Here is a 20,190-nt window from a genome sequence, read left to right on the forward strand (position 1 = left end):
ATGCATGCAAGAACTGGGGTACAGGCCAGAGGTGTGGGGGTGAGAGGATTCACCAGAGACAGAGTGGGGAGCAGAACAGGCAAACCGACTGAAATACACTGCTGAGGGGAGCAGCAGGTGAGCCAGGAGAGGTCTGCTGTGCCACGTGGGTTGCTCCCTGGCTGGCCGGGGGATCTAACTCGTCCTGCAGTGGCTGCGGACAGCTTCATAGGTTGCATCTTAACCCCTTGCGCCACCAGGGAGGCCCACTCCAAATACATACTGGGGGACGCCTCCCTTGACCAGTGACCTCAGGTTGGGGAAAGATCTGGGAAGCGCTTCCAAGTCTTACCCAGTTTTCCTTTATGGGACCCCATCCCATTTGTTCTGGCCCTTGCTTTTAGTGAAGAGGAAGAACAAGCAGCTCCAATTCTCTATTAGTTAACAAACATTGCATGCCAAAGGAGTCAGTGTTACCGCATGCCATGATGAGTTAATTGCAGTGTCTTTTTGCCAGTTCACTATTGTTGCAAGTTGCTGAGATCTGTTTTTTATGGAGTCCCAGTTAAAAACAAACACAATTTGAGATGTGTATCTAAGTATAGTGAAAGAGTGACAACTCTGGTTGATGTTAACAAAACTATGAACAAAGTGCCCTTTCTCTTCTGTCCAGAACATATGGGTGTTGGCAAGATCCATTATTTATTCATTTGCACGTGGAATCCTTCCAAGGGCACCATCTTTAAATAAAAGTCACTAATATGTTTCCAAACATTTTTTTTCCACATCAATAAGCCTCCCACCTCAGCTTTTGAAAGGGCAATACTGACTGTCCTTTAAAATGGAGCCTGATGGGCCTCCCTGGTGGCACAAAGTGTTAAGATGCAGCCTATGAAGCTATCTGCAGCCACTGCAGCATGAGTTTGACCCCCGGTCAGGGAGCCATCCACATGGCACAGCAGACCTCCCCTGTCTCACCCGCTGCTCCCCTCAGCAGTGTATTTCAGTCAATCTGCCTGTTCTGTTCCCCACTCTGTCTCTGGTGGGTCCTCTCACCCCCCGCGCTGCTGGCCTGTGCCCCAGCTCTTATGTGTGTAAATAAAGAAATCTTTAAAAAAATAAAGTGGATCCTGTTAATAAGGTTCTGTGACTTTAATGGGGAATGTTGATGCCTGATACATCCAGAAAAAGCAAGGTAACTGCCTAAATTCAGTTGGATGCTACCTAGGCCTTCTATGGCATGTCAAATAGATGTTTAAAGATGAAATCTTCCCTCAGCGGCTGGCCTCCCCATATGGCCAATGTCCAGACAGCACCTCTCCCTCCCTCCCTCAAGCCCTTTTCCTTAGTGAGCTAACAAGATATGCAGTGGATCTGAAATTGACCCCTGGACTCAAGTCTGATGGGTGCCTGCTCTAGCCCTGCCATCAGCTTGCAGGTGGGGACAGGGCATAGACAGGAGCCAGTTGGCCAGTTGGCTGGACCAGCAGGGCAGCTGACATGACAGATTCTGTGTGGACAATGCATGAGAGCATTGTCTCCGGGGTTGTTTCCACCCTGTGATTCTGCTCAGAGTATCTGTTCACTGAGGGAACAAGGGAACAAGCCACAAGAATACAGGCTCTGGAGCAGAAGCAGCAAGGGAGGGGAGGGCTTGGAAAAGTGTTTCCCAAATACAGCTAATCTACAGTGTCGCCTGTGGAGCATTTTCGAAAACCAAATTTGTTCACCCCCAAGATTCTGATTTAGTAGATCTGGGGCACAGCCAGGGGTCAGTATATTTTGAAAAGTTTCCTAAGGAAGGCTGACAATTATCTAAGGGGGGGCGGCTCTGACATCACCCCGGGTCATTCCAGGGGTGGGGGGGAGGCTCTGACATCACCCTGGGTCATTCCAAACCCGCCATGCACAGCACAGCCTGATTTCTCTTGGCCTGAACATCTCCTCGGCCCAAGACACCCACTGCCCCCTGTCCATTCTCCCAGGGTCAGGGCTGGCTTCCCTTGTCCCCTACCTGCCCTGGCAGAGTAAGATGTAGGTGCCCCCTTAGAGCATCATCATGGTCCAGAGGAAAAAGAATGCACGGGAATGCAGTTTTCTCCCGTATTTTTTTATTGGAGAAAAAGTAAAAAGAATTATAGGCATTGGACCTAAGGAAAGCAAGAATGAGAGGCAATTTCCTGAAGAACTCCACGTTTCCATCAAATGTGCTACTAATCAGTTCTCCATTCTCTGGGCCAGAACCTAAGGACAAGGTCCCAAATGGAAACCAAAGGCTTTTAGTAAGACTAAGAAATTAAACTTGTGACCTAAAGAAACAGGACACCAGGAGGAGCTAGCTAGGTGTGGTGCAGCATCTCTGCGACAGGGGGCTTTCTGCTTAGCACAGGAGGGCCAGGGCCGTGGCCTCTTTGCTCAGAGCTGGGTAGATGGGAACACAGCTGGGTATGACTCAGGCGCTTTCCTCTATTGTTGTCCATGACAAAAGCTGTCTTTACCGCACATGCTTGAGGGGACGTGTACATGATGGCTTTTCTTAAGGCATTGAACGGTTAACAGGAACATTTTGCATTTCCTCCCTAGCTTTGGCACTGGTGCATAGCCTGGCTCAGTGGCACACAGTTGTTTTGTGGGCCCTTCCTGTGTGCTACTAGAGTTGACCAACTCGGATGCTAAATACTCTATCCTAACCTATCAGCATTGAGCACTACCAAAGTGAGCAGGGCTACTATTTCCAAAGAGATTGTCACCTCTGAGTCATTCAGATGAATGGGTAACTTCAGAGAGTGATAAGTGATGTGATGGAGAATAATAAGGGCCATGGGGTGGACTGGGGCTTTGGGAAAGACCACATCAGAAGCTTAGAATTAAGATCAGAAGTGTGAGCGAGGACCCGGCTGAATGCAAGGGTAGAAGAGGAGTTTTATAAAGTCCTTAAGGTAGAAACCAACTTTGCCTGTTCAGTGAAGAGGAAGAAAGTCAGTGTTGCTGAAACTGAGGAAGCAAGGGATGAAATGGTAGGAAATGAGGTTCACGAAGAGCCAGTGCCCAGATCATGTCAAGCCCTGGAGGACACAGCACAGTTTAGATGTATTTTGAGTCCACAGTCGTTCAGCTTAAGGTCTTTGTGCTGTGTGGGTTCATACGTGGAGCACTCCGAGGGTATGATGGCTTCAGCCTGGCCTCCTCCTTTTACGGGCAAGGAAGCCTGGGGTGGGACAATATGGAAAGAGCTCCCCTCGAGAGTGAGTGAGGGGTAAGGGTTGTTTCCAATCTGAACCCAGGCAGGACATAGAACAGTTAGGACTGGCGTAAGGGAGAAAGAGAAGCTTAATACTGGGGCCCGGGAACACCAAGGAGCCAGCCCAGAAATAGAGAAAGTGAAGCAGTAAGCCTTTTGGGGAGCCAGTGGAGCAGAGTAAGCAGGCTGGGCCTCAGGAGGGCTGAGAGGCAGCCAGAGTCTGTTTTTGTTTTTTTCTGTGTCTGTAGGAAAATCAAACAGTGGAAGGAACAAAGAATGTTTTCCATTTTAGCCACAAATTACACTGCACGCTGCCTGGGGCTCCAGGCAGGCCTGTAGTAGGTGCTGTGCCACGTGACTGCCCTGTGCCCTTTGCCAAAATTCTCTCCTGGTTTGAGTCCCTGTCCCTCAAAGTCTGTCTTTATCTCCAGATGGCTCGGGGGGTTGGCAAGTGGCAAGTCCACAGAAATGAGGGGCAGGACCTGGGGACTCAGCCTGAGAGACTGTGCCCTTGGCCTGCAGGGCCCAAGACCATGCTGGGGGCTAAAGTTCTGGTGACAGGAGCTGCAAGGGCTCGAGCTCATGAAGAGAGTGGTGTGTGTACATCAAACCCTGGCCTCGCTCTTCTGGTGAGGTCTGTTTCTGGAGCAGAAGGTGTTTGTGCGTCTTCCTGATAGAAGCAGGTGAGCAGCTGTGTCTGAGGGCAGAAGGGCACCAGAATGGCTGAACCAGTCACCTGGATGGTTGTGTCTGTGGGACAGGAAACATGGCCCCAGGATTCATAATGGAGGAAGCATTGCCCAAAATGGGCTTGAGCAAGGGTCAGGGGCCCTGATGAATGGATGACAGGATGATGACGGTAGTGATATTAGGTAGCAAGTGCTGGGTTCTGATTATGTCTCAGGCACAGTTCTGTCTACTGTCCCTTCATAGCACAGTTCTGTCACTGTCATCTTCACAGCGGCAAACCTGCCCAGTTGGCCCTGTTGTCAGTCTCTTTTTGGTGGATGAAGAAACTGAGGCACACAGAAGTCAGTAACGTGGCTGAGGCCACACAGTCGGTAAGTGTGCCATTTGGGAACCAAACCCAGGCAGCTGCCTCCAGATAAGGCTGTTCTCATCCTGGTGCAGCACTGGCTGCAGCAGGCTGACAGATTCGCAGCTCTGGCAATCAAGAGGAAAAGGCAGTGAGAGGAAGGAAGGAAGGATACTTGAGCAAACAACGTTCTTTCTTAAATGCATCTTGCTGGCCCCAGGCCTCTGACCTGCTGTCTTTTTCTTCTTTGTTTTCCTTAATATCTATGTGGAGGGCTAAAGTGGCCTGAAGTCACAGGCAAAAAATTCATAACCTGACTCCAACCAGTTTCATTATTTAGTGAAAGTGGCCTGTGCAGCCCCATAAGATGAAAACGAGGGCCTCCCCGGTGGTGCAGAGGTTGAGCGCTGGGTTGCGAAGCTGCCCGAGGCCTCTGCGGCGCCGGTTCGATCCCCGGCTGCTCCCCGGCCACCGGAGGAGGGTCCCGCATGGCGCGCAGACCTCTCCTGCCGCCCGCTGCTCCCCTCAGCAGTGTACTTCGGTCCTTCTGCCTGCTCTGCTCCCTGCCCTGGCTCTGGTGAATTCTCTCACCCTCCCGCGCTTCTGACTGTACCCAGTGCATGTATAAACAAAACAAACAAACAAACAAATAAATAAATAAAACATGCCTCTATAAATAAAAAAAAACAAGTATATGAGATATCATTAAAATATATTTAAAAAAAAAAAAAAGATGAAAACGAGATATTCCCGTAGGAGCACCTCACAGTGATCCGGAACTTAACTTTTCCAAGGACTATCATGTATGTGGTGCATTTTTCAGTGCTCAGTAGTCAGCCCCATTAGCAGATATGAAGGCACGGAGAAGTAAGATAATATGCCCAAGGTTTGCCCAGCTAATATAGAGGTAGAGACAGGGAATGAAGCCAGGTCGTGTATTTCCAAACAAATGTTTTCCCCTCTTCTTGACACTTCCCCCCAAATACTCACAGACGTATAGGTTCAGGGTATTTGACTCTGTATTCCTGACCCACTTACTAGTAGTTGGAGGTGGTGAGGCAGATAATGATGAGCTACTAATGATGATAATGCTGGGATTCCTGCCCCTTCTAGACTTTTGCACAGAAAGAGAAGCACAGCTGCTTTCTTTGAAGTTTGAATCTAGTTCTGCCCCAGGCATGGTGCTTACTAGCCACTAGGCATTTATCATCTTCTGTCTTCTTTTGCGGGCTCAGAGTATTTAGCAGTGGCTTAACACTATATCACTAAGCATCTCTTCTCTGCAGCCCTGCTTGAAGTAAATCCAAAGTATAAAAATCTAGATTAAAAACCTAAGGAAGTCTGTAGCTACTGCTCTCTTAAGGAGGTAGAGTCTAAATTTCCCTCCCATAAATGTGGGCTGTTCATAGTAGCTTCCTTCTAAAGAGCAAAGCATGGGGGGCCTCCCTGGTAGCCTAAGGGTTAAGTCTTAGTGCTATTACTGCTGCGGCCTGAGTTTGATTCCAGCCAGGGAGCCAACCCACATGGCACAGCAGATCTCTCCTGTTTCACCTGCTGCTCTCCCAGCAATGTATTTTAGTAGATCTGCCTGTTTTGCTCCCCTTTCAGTCTTTGGTGAGTCCTTTCACACCCTGCACCTCTGGCCTACACCCAGTTCTTGTATGCACAAATAAATAAAAATAAACCTTAAAAAGATTAAACAGCAAAGCATGGAAAGGGAGATAAGAATACTTTACAGTAGAGAAGTCTGATGAGCCCTTTATCCACAAATGATCAAGACTGACAACATCAATGTCCAAGCAAAGATCATCCTTGCTATGTATTATGTGGTGAAAGTGGCACTTTATCTCTGTGGTCTTCTTCCCCCTAACCCATAACTTCAGAGTAATGATAAAAACTTCAGACAAACCCATAGGAGGACCATTCCACAGTGGACTTGGCCAGTGTTGCTCGAAAGTGACAAGGTCATCAGCCATCGGGAAACGACCATAGTCTGGGGGGCCAAAGGAGACATGAGGACTGAGTGTAATGTCTTGAATGGGACCTGGGAACAGATCCTGGCCCTTAGGTAAAAACTAAGAAAATCCAAATAAAGTATCAACTTTTGTTAATAATAATGTACAATGTTAGTCCATTGGTTGTGAAAACTGTGCTCAATCTAATACAATAGGTGACACTGGGTACAGATGGTGTGTGTCCTCTCTGCACTATCTTTGGAATTTTCCTGTAAATCTAAAGCTATTTTAAAATGAACAAGAAGATGAAGAAATCCTCATGGTGCAGGTGAAAATACAAAATAGTAAAGTCAGCCTGCATTTGCTTATCAAATCAAACATACACTTGCCCTGTGACTCAGCCCTCCTACTGCTTGGTGTTTTTGCTCAATGAATTGAAATGAGATGAAAACCTCCGCTCGCACCAAATCTGGTACACAAGTACTTCTAACTGCTCTATTCATAATCCCCCAAACCGGTAAAAATTCACACATCTCTCAGCTAGTGAGTGGGTAGCCCATCAGTGGTGGAACCTTATAACGAGGTGCTAATCAACAACCCCAAGGAATGAGCTCCTGAGACATGCAACAGTGCTGAGGAAGCTTGGATGCATGATGCTGAGTGAAAGATCAGACTCAAGGCTCTGCACTGTGTGCATCAGCCTTCATGACACTTTGGAAAAGGTAAAATGAAAGGGACAGAAACAAAAGCTGCTAGGAGCTAAGTGTTGGAGCATGAGATTGACCACAGAGGGCAGAGGGGCTACTGAGGGTGATGGGATTATTCGAGAGCTTAACCATGGTCCTTATTACACTCCAATCTCTGTTTATCATAAGTCAGGGAACTGCATAGGCATAGAGGTGAATTTTGCCATGTGTAAATTATACCTTCATTAACCAATGAAAACAGAAACAACAGCAGCTCAGGGGTGATTGGTCACTTTTCAGAATGGCTCTCAAGGGATTTTTAAAGCAGTGTTCTCCCCTGTTACTGAGTTTTCGGTGATTTCATTTCCAACTGCTCAGTGTGCCAAAAGGGCACATCTATGGTTTTATGTGAATATCACTGTGCTCCGTGGTGCTTGGAGACTTGGAAGCTTGAGCCATAGTCCTGTGACAGACACGAGACAGCAGAGCAAAGAAACAAGTGCAGAGGAAAGCTACGCTCACATCTGCAGGTGGTGACGTGAGCTAAGTGCTTGCTAATGACCTGCTTCTGGTACCATCACACAGCTAGGTAGACTTCACTTTTGTATGATGCCTTTTAGGTTACAAAGCTCTCTCGGGCATCCACCTGGGGGGAGGCAGATGTTGTCACCTCCATTTTAAGGGGGGTGATGCTCAAATTTCTCTGTGTAGTTTAACATTTGGCGTCTTCGATACTACTATTTTATATATTTATAGATAAGGAATATACTATACAGCTGAGAAAACTTAGGTCCTGCCAATTTTCCAAGATCATTTAACGAGTAATGAACCAAGAGTTTTAACTAATTAACTAATATGGTCAAGAGTTAAACTCCAACATTCTGGTCCCAAATCTATTTCTCTTTCTATTATCCCATGTCCTGGTTATGTGACTTTTATGCAGATTTTATTTAAATGAATAACTTGTTGCCCTGCTTCATTGCTCTTTTAATGTGTGTGGCAAGTTTGAATGAGCATCTCTTACCAGAGCTGGTTACTCTACGTGGTGTGTGAAGGCTGCCTTGCTCAGTCTTCTCTGCTAAGTAACTTTGGGAACCTGGCAGGCGGTCGAGTCTTTGTGTCTTCTCAGCCTCTTGTGTTTGGAGAGTGTCTGAATGTATGAGAACTGTGTGTCTAGTGGGAGCTATGACTTCCAGAAAAAAAGTCTTATCAATGTCAACACAAAAGGGGGTGACTTTTCAACAAACACTAGAACAGCTTTATCAAAATGAGTATTTTACTTTTGAATGGTTGTGTTGACAGGGCATCTAATTCAGTTGCTTTCTAGTGATGTCTCATTTTTATGCAAAACAGTAAGGTCGCCTTCCTTACCAGGATTGGCTCTGAAATCTTTTTCCTTATTACTTGGGGGCCTGAGCTCCTTCTGGGCAGCTGAACCGTCTCCTACTGGGTCCTCAATATGCAGCTGGGAGCCGGGCCTCTCCACCCTGGTCAGACAGTGTTTGCAGAGAACTGAACCAGAACTCATTCTCCAGAACAATCTGGTCATTGCAGGGTAGACTGGTATAGACATCCCAACCCCTTGGTCCCAGGTCTGGGCAGGAAAGCTTGGCCCAAACCATCTAGGATACCCAGCCGCTCCCACAGACTCACTGGTCACCCTCTCCCATTTCATCCTGGGCTGTATTTGCTCCTTCTCCCATTTCTTCCAGCACTAACCCCACCCTGAGTGCCACCTGCGCCAGCAACCCCTTGCTAACTGGTGCCCTCATCTCAAAGGCCAGCATAGTTTTTCCTCCTCTCCTTGTCCTATGCCACCCCCAGAGAGCTCATGGGCGGGGCAGGGGGGCTGGTCACAGGGAACCTGAGACTGGAGCTTTTTCCTCTCTACTCACCCACTGGTATTTCAGAACACACTGGTATTTCAGAACACACCTAACCAAGAGGTTAAGGAAGAACCTCTTGTCTCCACGCCTGAGAGGAAGAGTCAGAAAATTATCTAAATCTTTTTTTAAAAAATATTTTTAAAGATTTATTTTTATTTATTTATGCGTGTGAGAGCTGGGGTACAGGCCAGCGGTGTGGGGGTAAGAGGACTCACCAGAGACAGGATGGGGAGCAGAACAGGCAGACTGACTGAAATACACTGCTGAGGGGAGCAGCGGGCGAGACAGGAGAGGTCTGCTGTGCCATGTGGGTAGCTCCCTGGTTTGGGATATAACTCATGACTCAGTGGCTGTGGATAGCTTGATGGTGCTGAGACTTTAACCCCTGCGCCACCAAAGAGGCCTTGAATCATCTAAACCTTAATTGTGATGAGGACGGCCTCAGAAAGAGTCCAGCCAGCCCGTAATTCATATGTCCTTTCAGAGTCCCTATTGCATTGCGTGTTATTCACCAGTCCATCCTTAGCTATTCTCATCAGAATCTGAAAGGAAAATACCAGGAGTGTGAGTAAACTTCCTTTAAACTGAAGGAAAAAGAATGCTCCTTCCTCTTGGTGTCTGGCCTCGTGTGAAAGAATGTGAATGAGTCTTGTTCCAGTCTCAAGAGAAACAGATGTCGAGGCCACCCCACGTTCAGAATGGCCCCCACCTGGCATTACCTTGCTCTCCTTGTGTGATGGAGGGTCTGCAGGCCAGGAGTCTAGAGATACGATCCTGTAACTTAAGCCCTTGGGAGACTGAGCATTACCTGTCTATGTGTCAGTAAATGCTAATTACTAACGTCTTCAGCCTTAATGCTCATTTCCACCACCATCTATTAAATCAGCCCAACCCTGTGCCCCAGACTTGCATTAAGAGACTCAACCTTCCTTTCCTCTATGCCACTCCCAGGATAACCCTCACTCTCAAAGCAGCATGTGGCCTTGAGCCTTTCTGGTATGTTGTGGGTGTCACCTGTCTTACTAGACCATGAGCCTCCCCCTACCCCCGGTCTCCCCTAACCCGGGACACTGATCATGTCCACTTTCTTCTGTCTCGTCGCCATGCCTGACACCAAGGGCTTCACACACTGTGGTGCACAAACAATTTTTAGAAAGAAGTCTTCTAGGTCAGGGTCTTTTGCCTACAGTACAAGCTTTCAGAGGCTAGATGGCACTGTTGCCAGAGCCAAGTCAGGTGTATTCCGAAACAGTGCTGAGGAGGGAAGAGCAAGTAGAGGAGGGGCCTGGAACCTTTGCTTACTGGTTTGATTCAGACACTCTGCTGAAGTGTGGCGGATTCCAGCCTTTCCATTAGAAGATACTTTGCTATTTTCACCCATCTTCACAAACATGGCTTCACGTGGTCGTCTCCACGGCTAAGGTAGCAGACAGGGCACTGAGTTCTAAGTGTATAGAACTAAAAAGTGCAGAGGAATCAAGTGCTTGAACTAAAGTGATAAAGAATTAATTGGAAGAGATTTCTTTCCCTACCAACCTTATTTCTATCCCCATCACCATGCCGAATGAGGGTCCTCAGAGGATGCTGAAGGGGCTGTGGTCGGTGATATGGTTGTCCCAGGAGAGTGGTCTGGATGAACTGTACTATCTGAGGAGGGAACAGGAGATTCTCAACCAGAATGCCTGAGAGGCATCAGTCTGTCAATGGCACTTGGAAATGTCTGCTCTGTGACCAGGGCAAGCACAGTCACCTTGTGGGAAACAAATGACATCACAGAGAGTTCTTTGAAGAACAAACCTTTGTGGGTAATTTATACACATATTAGGAACTATGGCTGCTGGTGAAGGATGCTCTCCTGGGGGCAAATTGTATGTCACCTCACCATGGCTTTACCTGGTTCATGTGTTTCTCATGAAAACAGAACAAATGCTTCCATCCTGTGTGGTGGGCATCACGGTGTCATGCATGTGCCTAGTGTGCCTGTTTGATGGATGAAGAACTCGTGTGTCAGAAATGCAAGGGCCACCTCCAAGGTCCCAGGACTGATAAGTGACCGAGCCTCTCAGTCAGGCTGAAATCAAATCTTGATCTTTTTCACCGTAGTTCTCCCAGACCATGTCAGTTCATCTAGAATCACAAAAGTAGGAGGAGGGGTATTGTTGATATGGACGTAAGGTGTCAGAGGTTAGAAAAATATCTGTGTGTGTTGGAATAAGTCACATAAGGTATGCAAATTTATGCAAATGAAGAGAAAACAAATATCTGTGATTTGTGCCTTCTGATTGTCTCTACTCTGCTCTTTCTCCCCAGGATGATGATGAAGATAAGCTGAACTGGAAAGATCGATTCCCAGGTTACTTGATGAACTTTGCCTCCATCCTGTTCATGGTAATTTCCTCTCGGGAACACCCGCATGTGACATATGCATATAGGTCCTGCTGTGTGAATGTGTGGGTGTATTATTTTGTTCTCTGTGGAAAATGAGGGGTGAATAAGGATGAAGGCACAGTCCTATAGCGAGGGGTTGGAGCTTATCTAAAAGTGAGGCCACTACTGCTATCATCCATCTTGAAAAGGGGAAGGTTCCCTGTTCCCTCAGATAGAAAACTGGACCTGGGGGTGGGTCTTCACTGGCTGTCGACGGGACTTCTCTCTTCTAGGTAGAAGAGGGAGCCTAGAAAGGGTTCTGTCTTCCCAGCCTTGACCACACAGCTTTGATGCTGGTGGTTGTTAAGATGGTGCCTTCCACATTGAGACAGGCCAAGGCCTGGGAAGACGTCACCCAGGTAAGATGGCTGTAGAATTGTGGCAGCCTATTTGGACTGTGGACTGGTTCTCTCTCATGGGTGGTGAAATAAACTAGTGTCTGGAAGCCACAGGAGGCAGCCATCTTGGGCTCTGTGAACTGATTCTTTAGTTTCCCCAGTGCTCTGTTTATTTCTCTGGGTTTTGGGAGGGCCTCTTTGAAAGCTCTACATAGTCTCAATTGCATCAGGGAGGGCAAAGAAGGGGAGAGTGATTCCTACTGGAGTCAGATCATTAAAGTGGAAGCAGGCCATTATTAGGCACCTGGGTAGATAAGACTCCAGTACCAGAAGTAAGAAGACCTGGGGGAGATGAGACTCAGAGAAATGAACTTGGGTCTGTAAGACAACTTTCCCCTCCCTTATGGGTAGATGCCTTCCAGTATTCCAGACTGGAGTTCTGGAACTCCTGTATCACTGCGACTTTAAAAAAATCTCTGGCAAACGATGGCAGGCAACTCCTCAAAACTTTCTAAGCGCTTCTCATACAGCATGGAAGCTGATAGCCTTACACTGCAGGGCTGACCAGTCTAGTGTCCTCTCTATCCCCCAGCTCCCTGCCAGCTCTCCCTCTTGCTCATTCTGCTCCAGCCTCCCTCCCCCTGAAGCTCTTCCTCTTGTTTCTCCCTTTAGGTCCTGCTCACCTCGGCCTTTCTCAATAATCCAAATTGCAACATCCCCTATGCCCTGCATTGTTTTGTTTCTATATTCATCATTACAGATAGGCTGTGTAATTTGCCTATTTATTTGGATTGTCCATCCCTCGGTCAACTCCCTCACTCCCTCGAGCAGAAATTTGTGTGTGTTTTGCTCCCTACTGTATCCTTGACACTTTGACCTGGGACTGGCACACAGTAGGTGCTCAAGACATATTTTGTGAATGACTAAGAACATAAATGAATGAAGCAGATGTCAGAGACACTTTTATTATGTTAATGATAAAATCGTTACTGCATGTATTTTTAGACTGATCTACTAGCATGTGGCCTGGCCTCGAACGGACACTTGCCATTGGTTCAGCAGAGATTGCTCTGCCTTGTGTATTTCTAGCTCCTCCTCCTCCTCATCCCTCTGAGTCTCTCCCATAGTTGTGAAACTGCCCCAAAGCTGACTCCACAGAGTTTTCTCTAAGTCATCACCTCTGCACCCTGCTCAGAGCTTACCAGAAGCTCATAAACTGCAGCTGTGACTCTGTCCAGCTGCTACCGGGCTCACCCTTGATGTCCAAGTGCCTGGGCTTTGTCAGCTCAGTGTCAGAATGCAGGTCCTGGGGGCCCAGGTCAGGCCAGCTCTTTCCAGTCTCTCTCATAGTGTCAAATAGGACTCTGGACTCTCTGGCCGGGCTGATACTGAAATTTGCTTTGAAAGTCAAACTATGGGATTAAAACACCAACAGCAACAAGGGTCACATGTGACCATGTGCTGGGAATTGGGATTGCCGAGAGCTGAGGATCAGCAAGTCTTGAACAAAAAGTTGTACACAGGAGGAACCTCCATGAAATGGCCTGAGGCATGGAATGCAGTGAAAGACCCAGCCCCACTTCTGGCCTAGTTGGGGGAGATCCATCACAAAACAGAGCAGCACAATAAGTGGTCAGAAAATCAATAATGCAGCCACGGTGGTGAAAAAGTACTGGACTTGGTGCCAGACCTGAATTCTAATGTCAGAATGGGTTCACACACTTGGGAGTCATAACAGAGGGTCCAAATTGTGGACCATCACTAAATGGCATCCACAAAAAGCATGTCTCACATGGGTGTTATAAGGACTAGTGCCAATGGACATAGGCATGAGTAATGACCAGGCGAGGGCACACATGCATCGCTGTCATTGGTGATGACAGCCCCACCATCATCCTCTCCAGAGAGCCTCCACATAGCCTCCAGATGGTGGACCAATCATATGCTTGCTTCCTGGGCCTCAATTCCCAACATGTCAGATCAGAGACTGAACATAGATGATTCCTAAATGCTAGGAGATCAGGGTTATAGTCCATGCCGATGACCTTGAACCAGTAACTTCATGTTCTGTGTCTGTGTCCTCCTCTGCAAAATCTCGTTGGGACTGCATTGGCTCTGAAACTTCCAGCTTGGAAGCTGTGAGTCTTGAGGTGCTTATGGGAAACCCAGGAGGACAGGGTCCAGACATGATTTCCATCCTGGATGGGAAATGAAGAGCAGTGACGTTAAGAGCATAAAGAACAGCATTAGAGGGCTGGGGAGAGGTGGGCGGAGATGGGCCCTGTGGAATGGAGGGCAGGAAAAGGACTTTCCTAAGTGAGTAGAATTCTGAAATTCTGAAATTTCAACTTGAATGACAATCATGCTAAAAGGCACATTCCAAGTCAGAATGTCCGGAGTAGTGTTGGGGGTCCTGTGTGCTTCTCAAGCTCCCAGCTGATGCAGCAGCCCATGGATCAGACTTTGACTAGCAAGTGTTCTTCCTTCCCCAGTTCAGCAGCTGGCCTCTTAGAGGAGACTAGAAGGTCACCTCCTCATGTTCCTCCAAGCCCCACCCCAAGAGCCTCAAGCGAACTATCTCTTTGCCATCATTGTTTTCTCCCCAATCCCAACTCCAAAAACACATACACGTGTGCATGCATGCACACACACACACACACACATACACTCTCATTCTTAGATGCCCTGGCCTCCCCCACCTCATCAATACTTGCATCACTGACCTTCACTGCAAAAGTGATTTTGGGGGAAAAGAATCTCACACCACATTTTCCAGGCCCTTACTGTCTGGCAGTGACAATCCCAGAGGCACGGGAAGTGAAAATGTCTGCATTGTTGGCGAGGGGTGATGTCATGTCCAGGCTTCCCCACTTCCATGGTAGTCCTTCCTCCCCAGCACGGGAGGCTGGCGTTTCTGCTGCTCCCACCCCCACCCTGCGTCAGAGGAGGGGCCTCCCACAAGTGCTTTTTCCATCTAACCTCTTCTCCACCCTGACACACAAGCACGCACACACATACACACACACACAAACTCTACCCAGAGAACGCTGCCTCCCTGTCTTTGTAACCAGGGGCTTCTTTTTCACACCATGGCCACAGGACAAACTCTAATATTTGTAAAGCACATGGGGATAAACAGCTGAGGCTGCCCCCAGCACCCCAAGCTGCAGCTCTCCCAGGCACCCCGGCCAGAGGTCTGAAGACACACCTGCAACTCATTCCCTATTCGCAGCCCACCAGAGTGTCATTCACACAGCTTGCAAAGCACTGCCCAAGCCAGAGCCCCTCCCCCCACCCACCTCCCTCCCGCCTCCTGTCCCCTCCAGGGAGGCAATGTGCAGTCCAGGACACTTTACTTTTTTCAGAGGAATTCTTTCTACCTGTCCCTTTATCTCCCCACATTTTCCTTCCACCCTCTACAGCCAGTACCCTCATCCCCTGCCCCCAGAGGAAATAGAACCTGAACAGCCTGCTTTGCAGAAAGAATCCTCAGAAAGACTTCACTTGACTGAGACAAATTAGAATTTTTCTCTGAGCAGGTTTTCCACCTGGCAGCAACTCGCTCTCTGCCCCCAGCCCCTCTGAGAGGCTCCCTCACTCCTGGCTCAGGGGCACGTTCTTCTGCCAGCACCACGTGCTTCATGGAAGTGGCCTTTCCGTGGCTGTGGTGTGGGAGGCGGGGGATGGGGGATAGAGGAAGAGGGAGGGGCTGTTGGGCTGATTTGGGAAAGAGCCTTATTATTCTTAGGTTTTAGAGAGAGGAAATGGGGGGCCCTTAGAAGGTCAAGTGGCTGGTAAGCTTTCCTTTAAACGAGGCAGCCAGAGATTTCTATACCAAAGGAGAAATCTGAGTCCTCATTCAAACTGCCTGGTGGAGAAATTTTAGAGTGATATTGTGTTCACCTAAGACTGAGAGTCTACAGGCCTTCCTCCTGGCTTCTCTCCATTTTTCCTCCTTTGGGCAGGCTTCCTGAGCCCTCACCATCAAGCTCTAACTCATCCCCTCTCAGCTCAAACACCTTCAGCGGCTCCTGCTTCCTTGTGTTGAAGGCCCAGCTTAAATCCCACTTGCTCTGCACACTGTTCCCTGACTGCACACGTCTACTTGCTCCTCTGAGCTCTCAATCCCTCTAGCACCCCACTTTTCATTTAGCCCTTATGAGTGCCTTCTTGGTATTATTTACTAGGGTTTAATAGGAGTTCATCTTAGCTCCACAGTAGGGGGAAGCCCTCTAATGAAAGAAATCACAACATGTGTGTTGTATGCTGCAGGCGTCTTCATTGTGTGTGTGTGTGTGTGTGTGTGTGTTTATTGTAGGCCATTTGGAATCTGATAAAAGTGGCAGGCATTGCCCCCTGGAGAATGCACCTGCATTCAGAATTTGCAGAGTTGTTCAGAGGGTTTGCAGTTCCCTTTTTGGCCACCAGTGGACTCCAGATGAATAACACCTGACGTAGCAAATAGTACTGTTGGCCGAGCAAACAAAAGGTGCTCCATGATTGCCTGCTGAAGTGTGCCCATGTGTTTCACCTGAACAGATTGCCCTGACGTTCTCCATCGTCTTTGGGGTCATCGTGTATCGGATCACAACTAAAGCTGCACTGTCTCTCAACAAGGCCACCCGCTCCAATGTCCGGGTGACGGTGACTGCAACAGCGGTCATCATCAACCTCGTAGTCATCCTCATCCTGGATGAGATCTATGGCGCCGTGGCCAAGTGGCTCACCAAAATCGGTACTGTTTTCCCAGACCCCATGTTTGCCCTCACCCCCCCTTGAGCTTGGTCAACTCAGTGTGTGCGTGGTCTTTGGAGGTAATGACCCAAAGGGGTGGGAACAAGATGGCTGGAACAGTGCATCTGAACTGGAGCATGAGGACATGCAGTAGTTACATACTTGGAGGGCCTGCCTGGGACACCCCCTGCAGACAGAGCTCCTTCCTGTACCCCATCGGTGGTGGTCTTCTGGCTCACTCCATTGCTTCGCTGTCCCCTAACCATCAGCCAGGGGGCTGTTTGTTCACCCCAGAACAGGAGAGACTCGAGCTCCTTCCTGTACCCCATCGGTGGTGGTCTTCTGGCTCACTCCATTGCTTCGCTGTCCCCTAACCATCAGCCAGGGGGCTGTTTGTTCACCCCAGAACAGGAGAGACTCGACACTTCCTGTTCCAGTGTGCAGAACCGAAGCTCTCATTTTCCCAGCACCATTCATAAAGTGGAGAAAGGCTCTTGATACTTGAGCCCAAGAGGGTCTTATCTATCCCCGTATTGTCAGAGGCCCCAGAAAATCCACACATTCCCCACGCACTGAGCAGACTTCAAAGAGGCATATCAGACTTCCCAAGCTCTAAGCCAGTGAGGAAAATGCAGTGTCCTCAGCATTCAGACATGTCATTTGAGCCGAAGCCTGCTGTTGCCCAAGTGCCCCTTTTTGGCACTTGTGCCGATTAGACGGGCGGGGGGCGGGGGGCAGAAAGTCAGACCCTTCCCTCGTCAGATTTTCTCTGGGTGGCCTCCATGCACCCCTCTCTCTCTGTCTGACTGCCAGGCTCGGAGTCTCTGACTCTCATGGACCTTGGACATGTTGAATTAAGGATATGAGGTCTTCCCTTTCCTGGCCAGGAATCCAGGGACTTTTTTAGCACCTTCCCCTGTTGGCCTCCACCTGCAGCAGCCCTGACCTGTGTCTCTGTGTCGACACAGGTTATTTACCATCTAGACGGCAGTTCTGCTCTCCTCACATATTTGTGAGTGTTATCTGTATTCCCGAGTCAAAAACATTTTGAAATAACAAGCAGGGAATCCTAATTCAGTGTATTGAGTGGTAGACCGCAGGATTCTATAGAAGTGAAAGGAAGAGCTTCCAGCACTGCGGGGCCTGGGGGAGGTTTCGGAGGCTCAGAGCTGGGTGACCAGACAGGCGAGGGTACAAGAGGTGGGAACGAATGGACAACCAGGAGTTCGCCCTCCCTCCTCCCATAGTCATGTCTGTGTCTGGCTGCTGTCCCAGCCTAATGGCCCTGCCCTGGTCTCTAGCCTCTCTCTGTGGGCTCGGAAATTATCTTGGAAATCCCTGCGCAGTCAGCCTCTCTCAAACAGTGGGTTTGGGGACACCGTTTGTAGTCAGCCCTCGCAGAGAGCTGCTTCTTGAGATCAGGTATAAATAGCACTCGAGGTTCTCAGCCACCTTCTCCCCCCGGCCCTCCTCCACCGCAGCCCACCCACTCAACTCACAGTCTCCCCAGAGTCACCGTGTGTTGCCCCCGCCCCACGTCTTGCTCAGCCTGCTTAACTGCTGGAGCACCCCCAGCGACCTCCCCTTCAGAGAGGGCCTCGCCAGGCCTGCCTCCTCTCTGAACGCTTTTCTGGACACTCAGCCCTCAGGGAGTGCCCCCCACTTGTTTCTGAATATCTTGGGTAGAGAGTTCACTGTTGTCCACTCTCAGAGTTTGACTGAGCCCCTGCTTGTGCTAGGCATGGTGCTGGGGCAGCTGGGCACAGGGAAGACAGGCCCCTGTCCTCACCATTTGCAGCAGAGGAAGGGAGAGAGGGACAGTGACCTGCCCATCATGCAGGGTGAGAAAGCAAACAGGGTGATGGGGTAGTGGTTTGGGGTCATGCAGTTTGGACCAGCTGGTTGGGAAGGACCTATGAGGGAGTAACATCAGAGCTGAGCCCTAAGCTCCAGAGGTCTGGAGGGGGGCTCTAGGAAGAGGCGCAGCAAAGGCAGGGCTGCAGGCAGGACAGTGTGGAGCATGTCCCTCCACTGGCCGCAAGTTCAGCTCTCACCATCTCATATTCTGGCATCTGCATGTGTTTCCTTGGCTTTGGAATGGAGGGTGCTGATCTTACGCTCTCGCTTGTGCAGCATGGGGTCGTTTGTTTGCTCTGGCCCACTCTGCATGCCCATGGCGACAGGGCAGGGTCTGTGCCTCACACATGCTCCAGGGCCCAGGGTGACAGAGACTGTGTGGATGGCATGTCCGAGAGGGAGGGCTGCAGTGAGCCACGGGGCCCTGAATTGGTTCAGACTGGAGGTGGCAGGTATCACCGGTGCTCACAGCACACAGGCCAGGACAACCTAATAAAGAAGAGCTTAGGGAACCTGCCAAGGCCTGGATGCCGTGTGGGTAGGGGAAGTCTGTGACTTGCTCCAGCCAGGTTCCAGTGTCCTGGAGAATAGCTCCTTTGTCTCACGTGCCTTTTCATCTGCCCGCACGCCTGCCTCCAGCAGACCTCAGCGCACCTTGGGCAATGAGCTCTTGGTGAAATACATCTCTCTTCATTCACATGGACAGAACATGCTTTTCCAGAAAGGCCCGTAGGTGAGGGATCCTGTAAGCCAAGGTTGTAGTGAGAATTTGTTAATCAGCTTTTCTAAACTGCTTGCTTATGAGAGGATTTGTGGGCATACTGAGTTGCCACAGGTCAGTGGCTGAGAGGTGCCACAGAGGAGGCCTGAACTGTCACTGGTGACACAGAGCACATGCAGAGAATAGGCTACACAAACAGGGGAGGACAGCAGAATTGCAGGCAAAGGGGAGACTTCAGAGTCCCCAGGGCCTCTGGGGGGACATAGAGCATGGATCATGCTACCTCATAGAACAAGGACCCTGTCAGCATGGGGACTGCCTTTGCCATTCTCACGCTGCATCTAATACCCGCCTGGCGTCCTGCCCCAGACCCCCTGATTGATGAGGAGGCTGAGAGTATGCGCTTTGCTCACCAGGTGCAAACAGCTGGTGTAAACAACCCCAATAAGTTCACAAGTGTTTCCCATAAAGCCGGGTGATGGAAGAATGACAGATTTCCTAGGAGCATCTCTCCACGGGCCCCGGCATCCGGTCTGTTTGAGGTCCATTCTCCACAGATACTTATGACAAAAGACAGAATTTGTTAATTGCCTCGAGAGTGGTGAACTCAGCAGTGGTAGATGAAGACATCTGATAATACTGATAGTCTGGGCTTGGGCTGAAGACATGCCATAATCTGGAGGCTCTGCAGTGCTAGTAAGGCAGAGACTGAATGCAAGCCTGTGGTTGGCTGGGGGGTTGCCTGATGGACCGAGCCGTGCTGTGCAGAGTGTGTAGCCTGGGTCAGATCAGCAGGCACCAATAAAAAGCTTGTGAGGATCCCAGTGGATGGGTGAGGCTGTCTGTATCCCAGTCATCTGTTTACTCCTGAAGGAGTCCCAGGAATAGTTATAGGGAAAGGACCCAGTTCCTGAGATAGGACCCCAAGCACCCAGACCACAGGACAGGGCTCAGCAGCACAGGAGGCCAGGTGACAGTGTCACCATGCCGCCCAGCTCAAGGTGTGTCCTTATCTAGTCTGTTCCAGCTGCTGTGACAAATGACCACAGGCTGGGGTCTGGTCAATAGCAGCAATTTATTGCTTATAGCTCTGGAGGCTGGAAGGCCAAGATCAGGGTGCAGAAGGGTTGGGTGAGGGCCTCTTCTAGGTCACAAACTTCCTGCTGTAGCTTTGTCGTAGAAGAGACCAGACATGAAGGGTCTCCCTGGAGCTTTTTTTTAGGGGCACTAGTTCCAGTCACAGGGCTCTACCCTTGTGACCAAAGCATCTCCCAAAGCCCTGCCTCCTCACACCATCACATTTGGCATTAGGCTTACAGCATTCATTGGT

The 20,190-nt window shown here is 49.3% G+C and overlaps 1 protein-coding gene across 2 annotated transcripts in view; it reads left to right on the plus strand.

Moving 5' to 3' along the window:
- The window catches only part of ANO2 (anoctamin 2), a gene marked incomplete at both ends in the record, with an annotated part of 266,883 nt that overhangs the window by 189,619 nt on the left and 57,074 nt on the right, over window positions 1–20,190 (plus strand). For both annotated transcript variants that reach the window (XM_084255831.1, XM_084255830.1), the window contains 2 exons: window positions 11,094–11,171; window positions 16,088–16,283. In XM_084255831.1, coding sequence (XP_084111957.1) covers window positions 11,094–11,171; window positions 16,088–16,283 — 274 coding nt within the window. The remainder of the gene's footprint in view (window positions 1–11,093; window positions 11,172–16,087; window positions 16,284–20,190) is intronic.

This window comes from Talpa europaea, assembly GCF_964194135.1.
Source record: "Talpa europaea genome assembly, chromosome: 15".
NCBI lineage: Eukaryota > Metazoa > Chordata > Mammalia > Eulipotyphla > Talpidae > Talpa > Talpa europaea.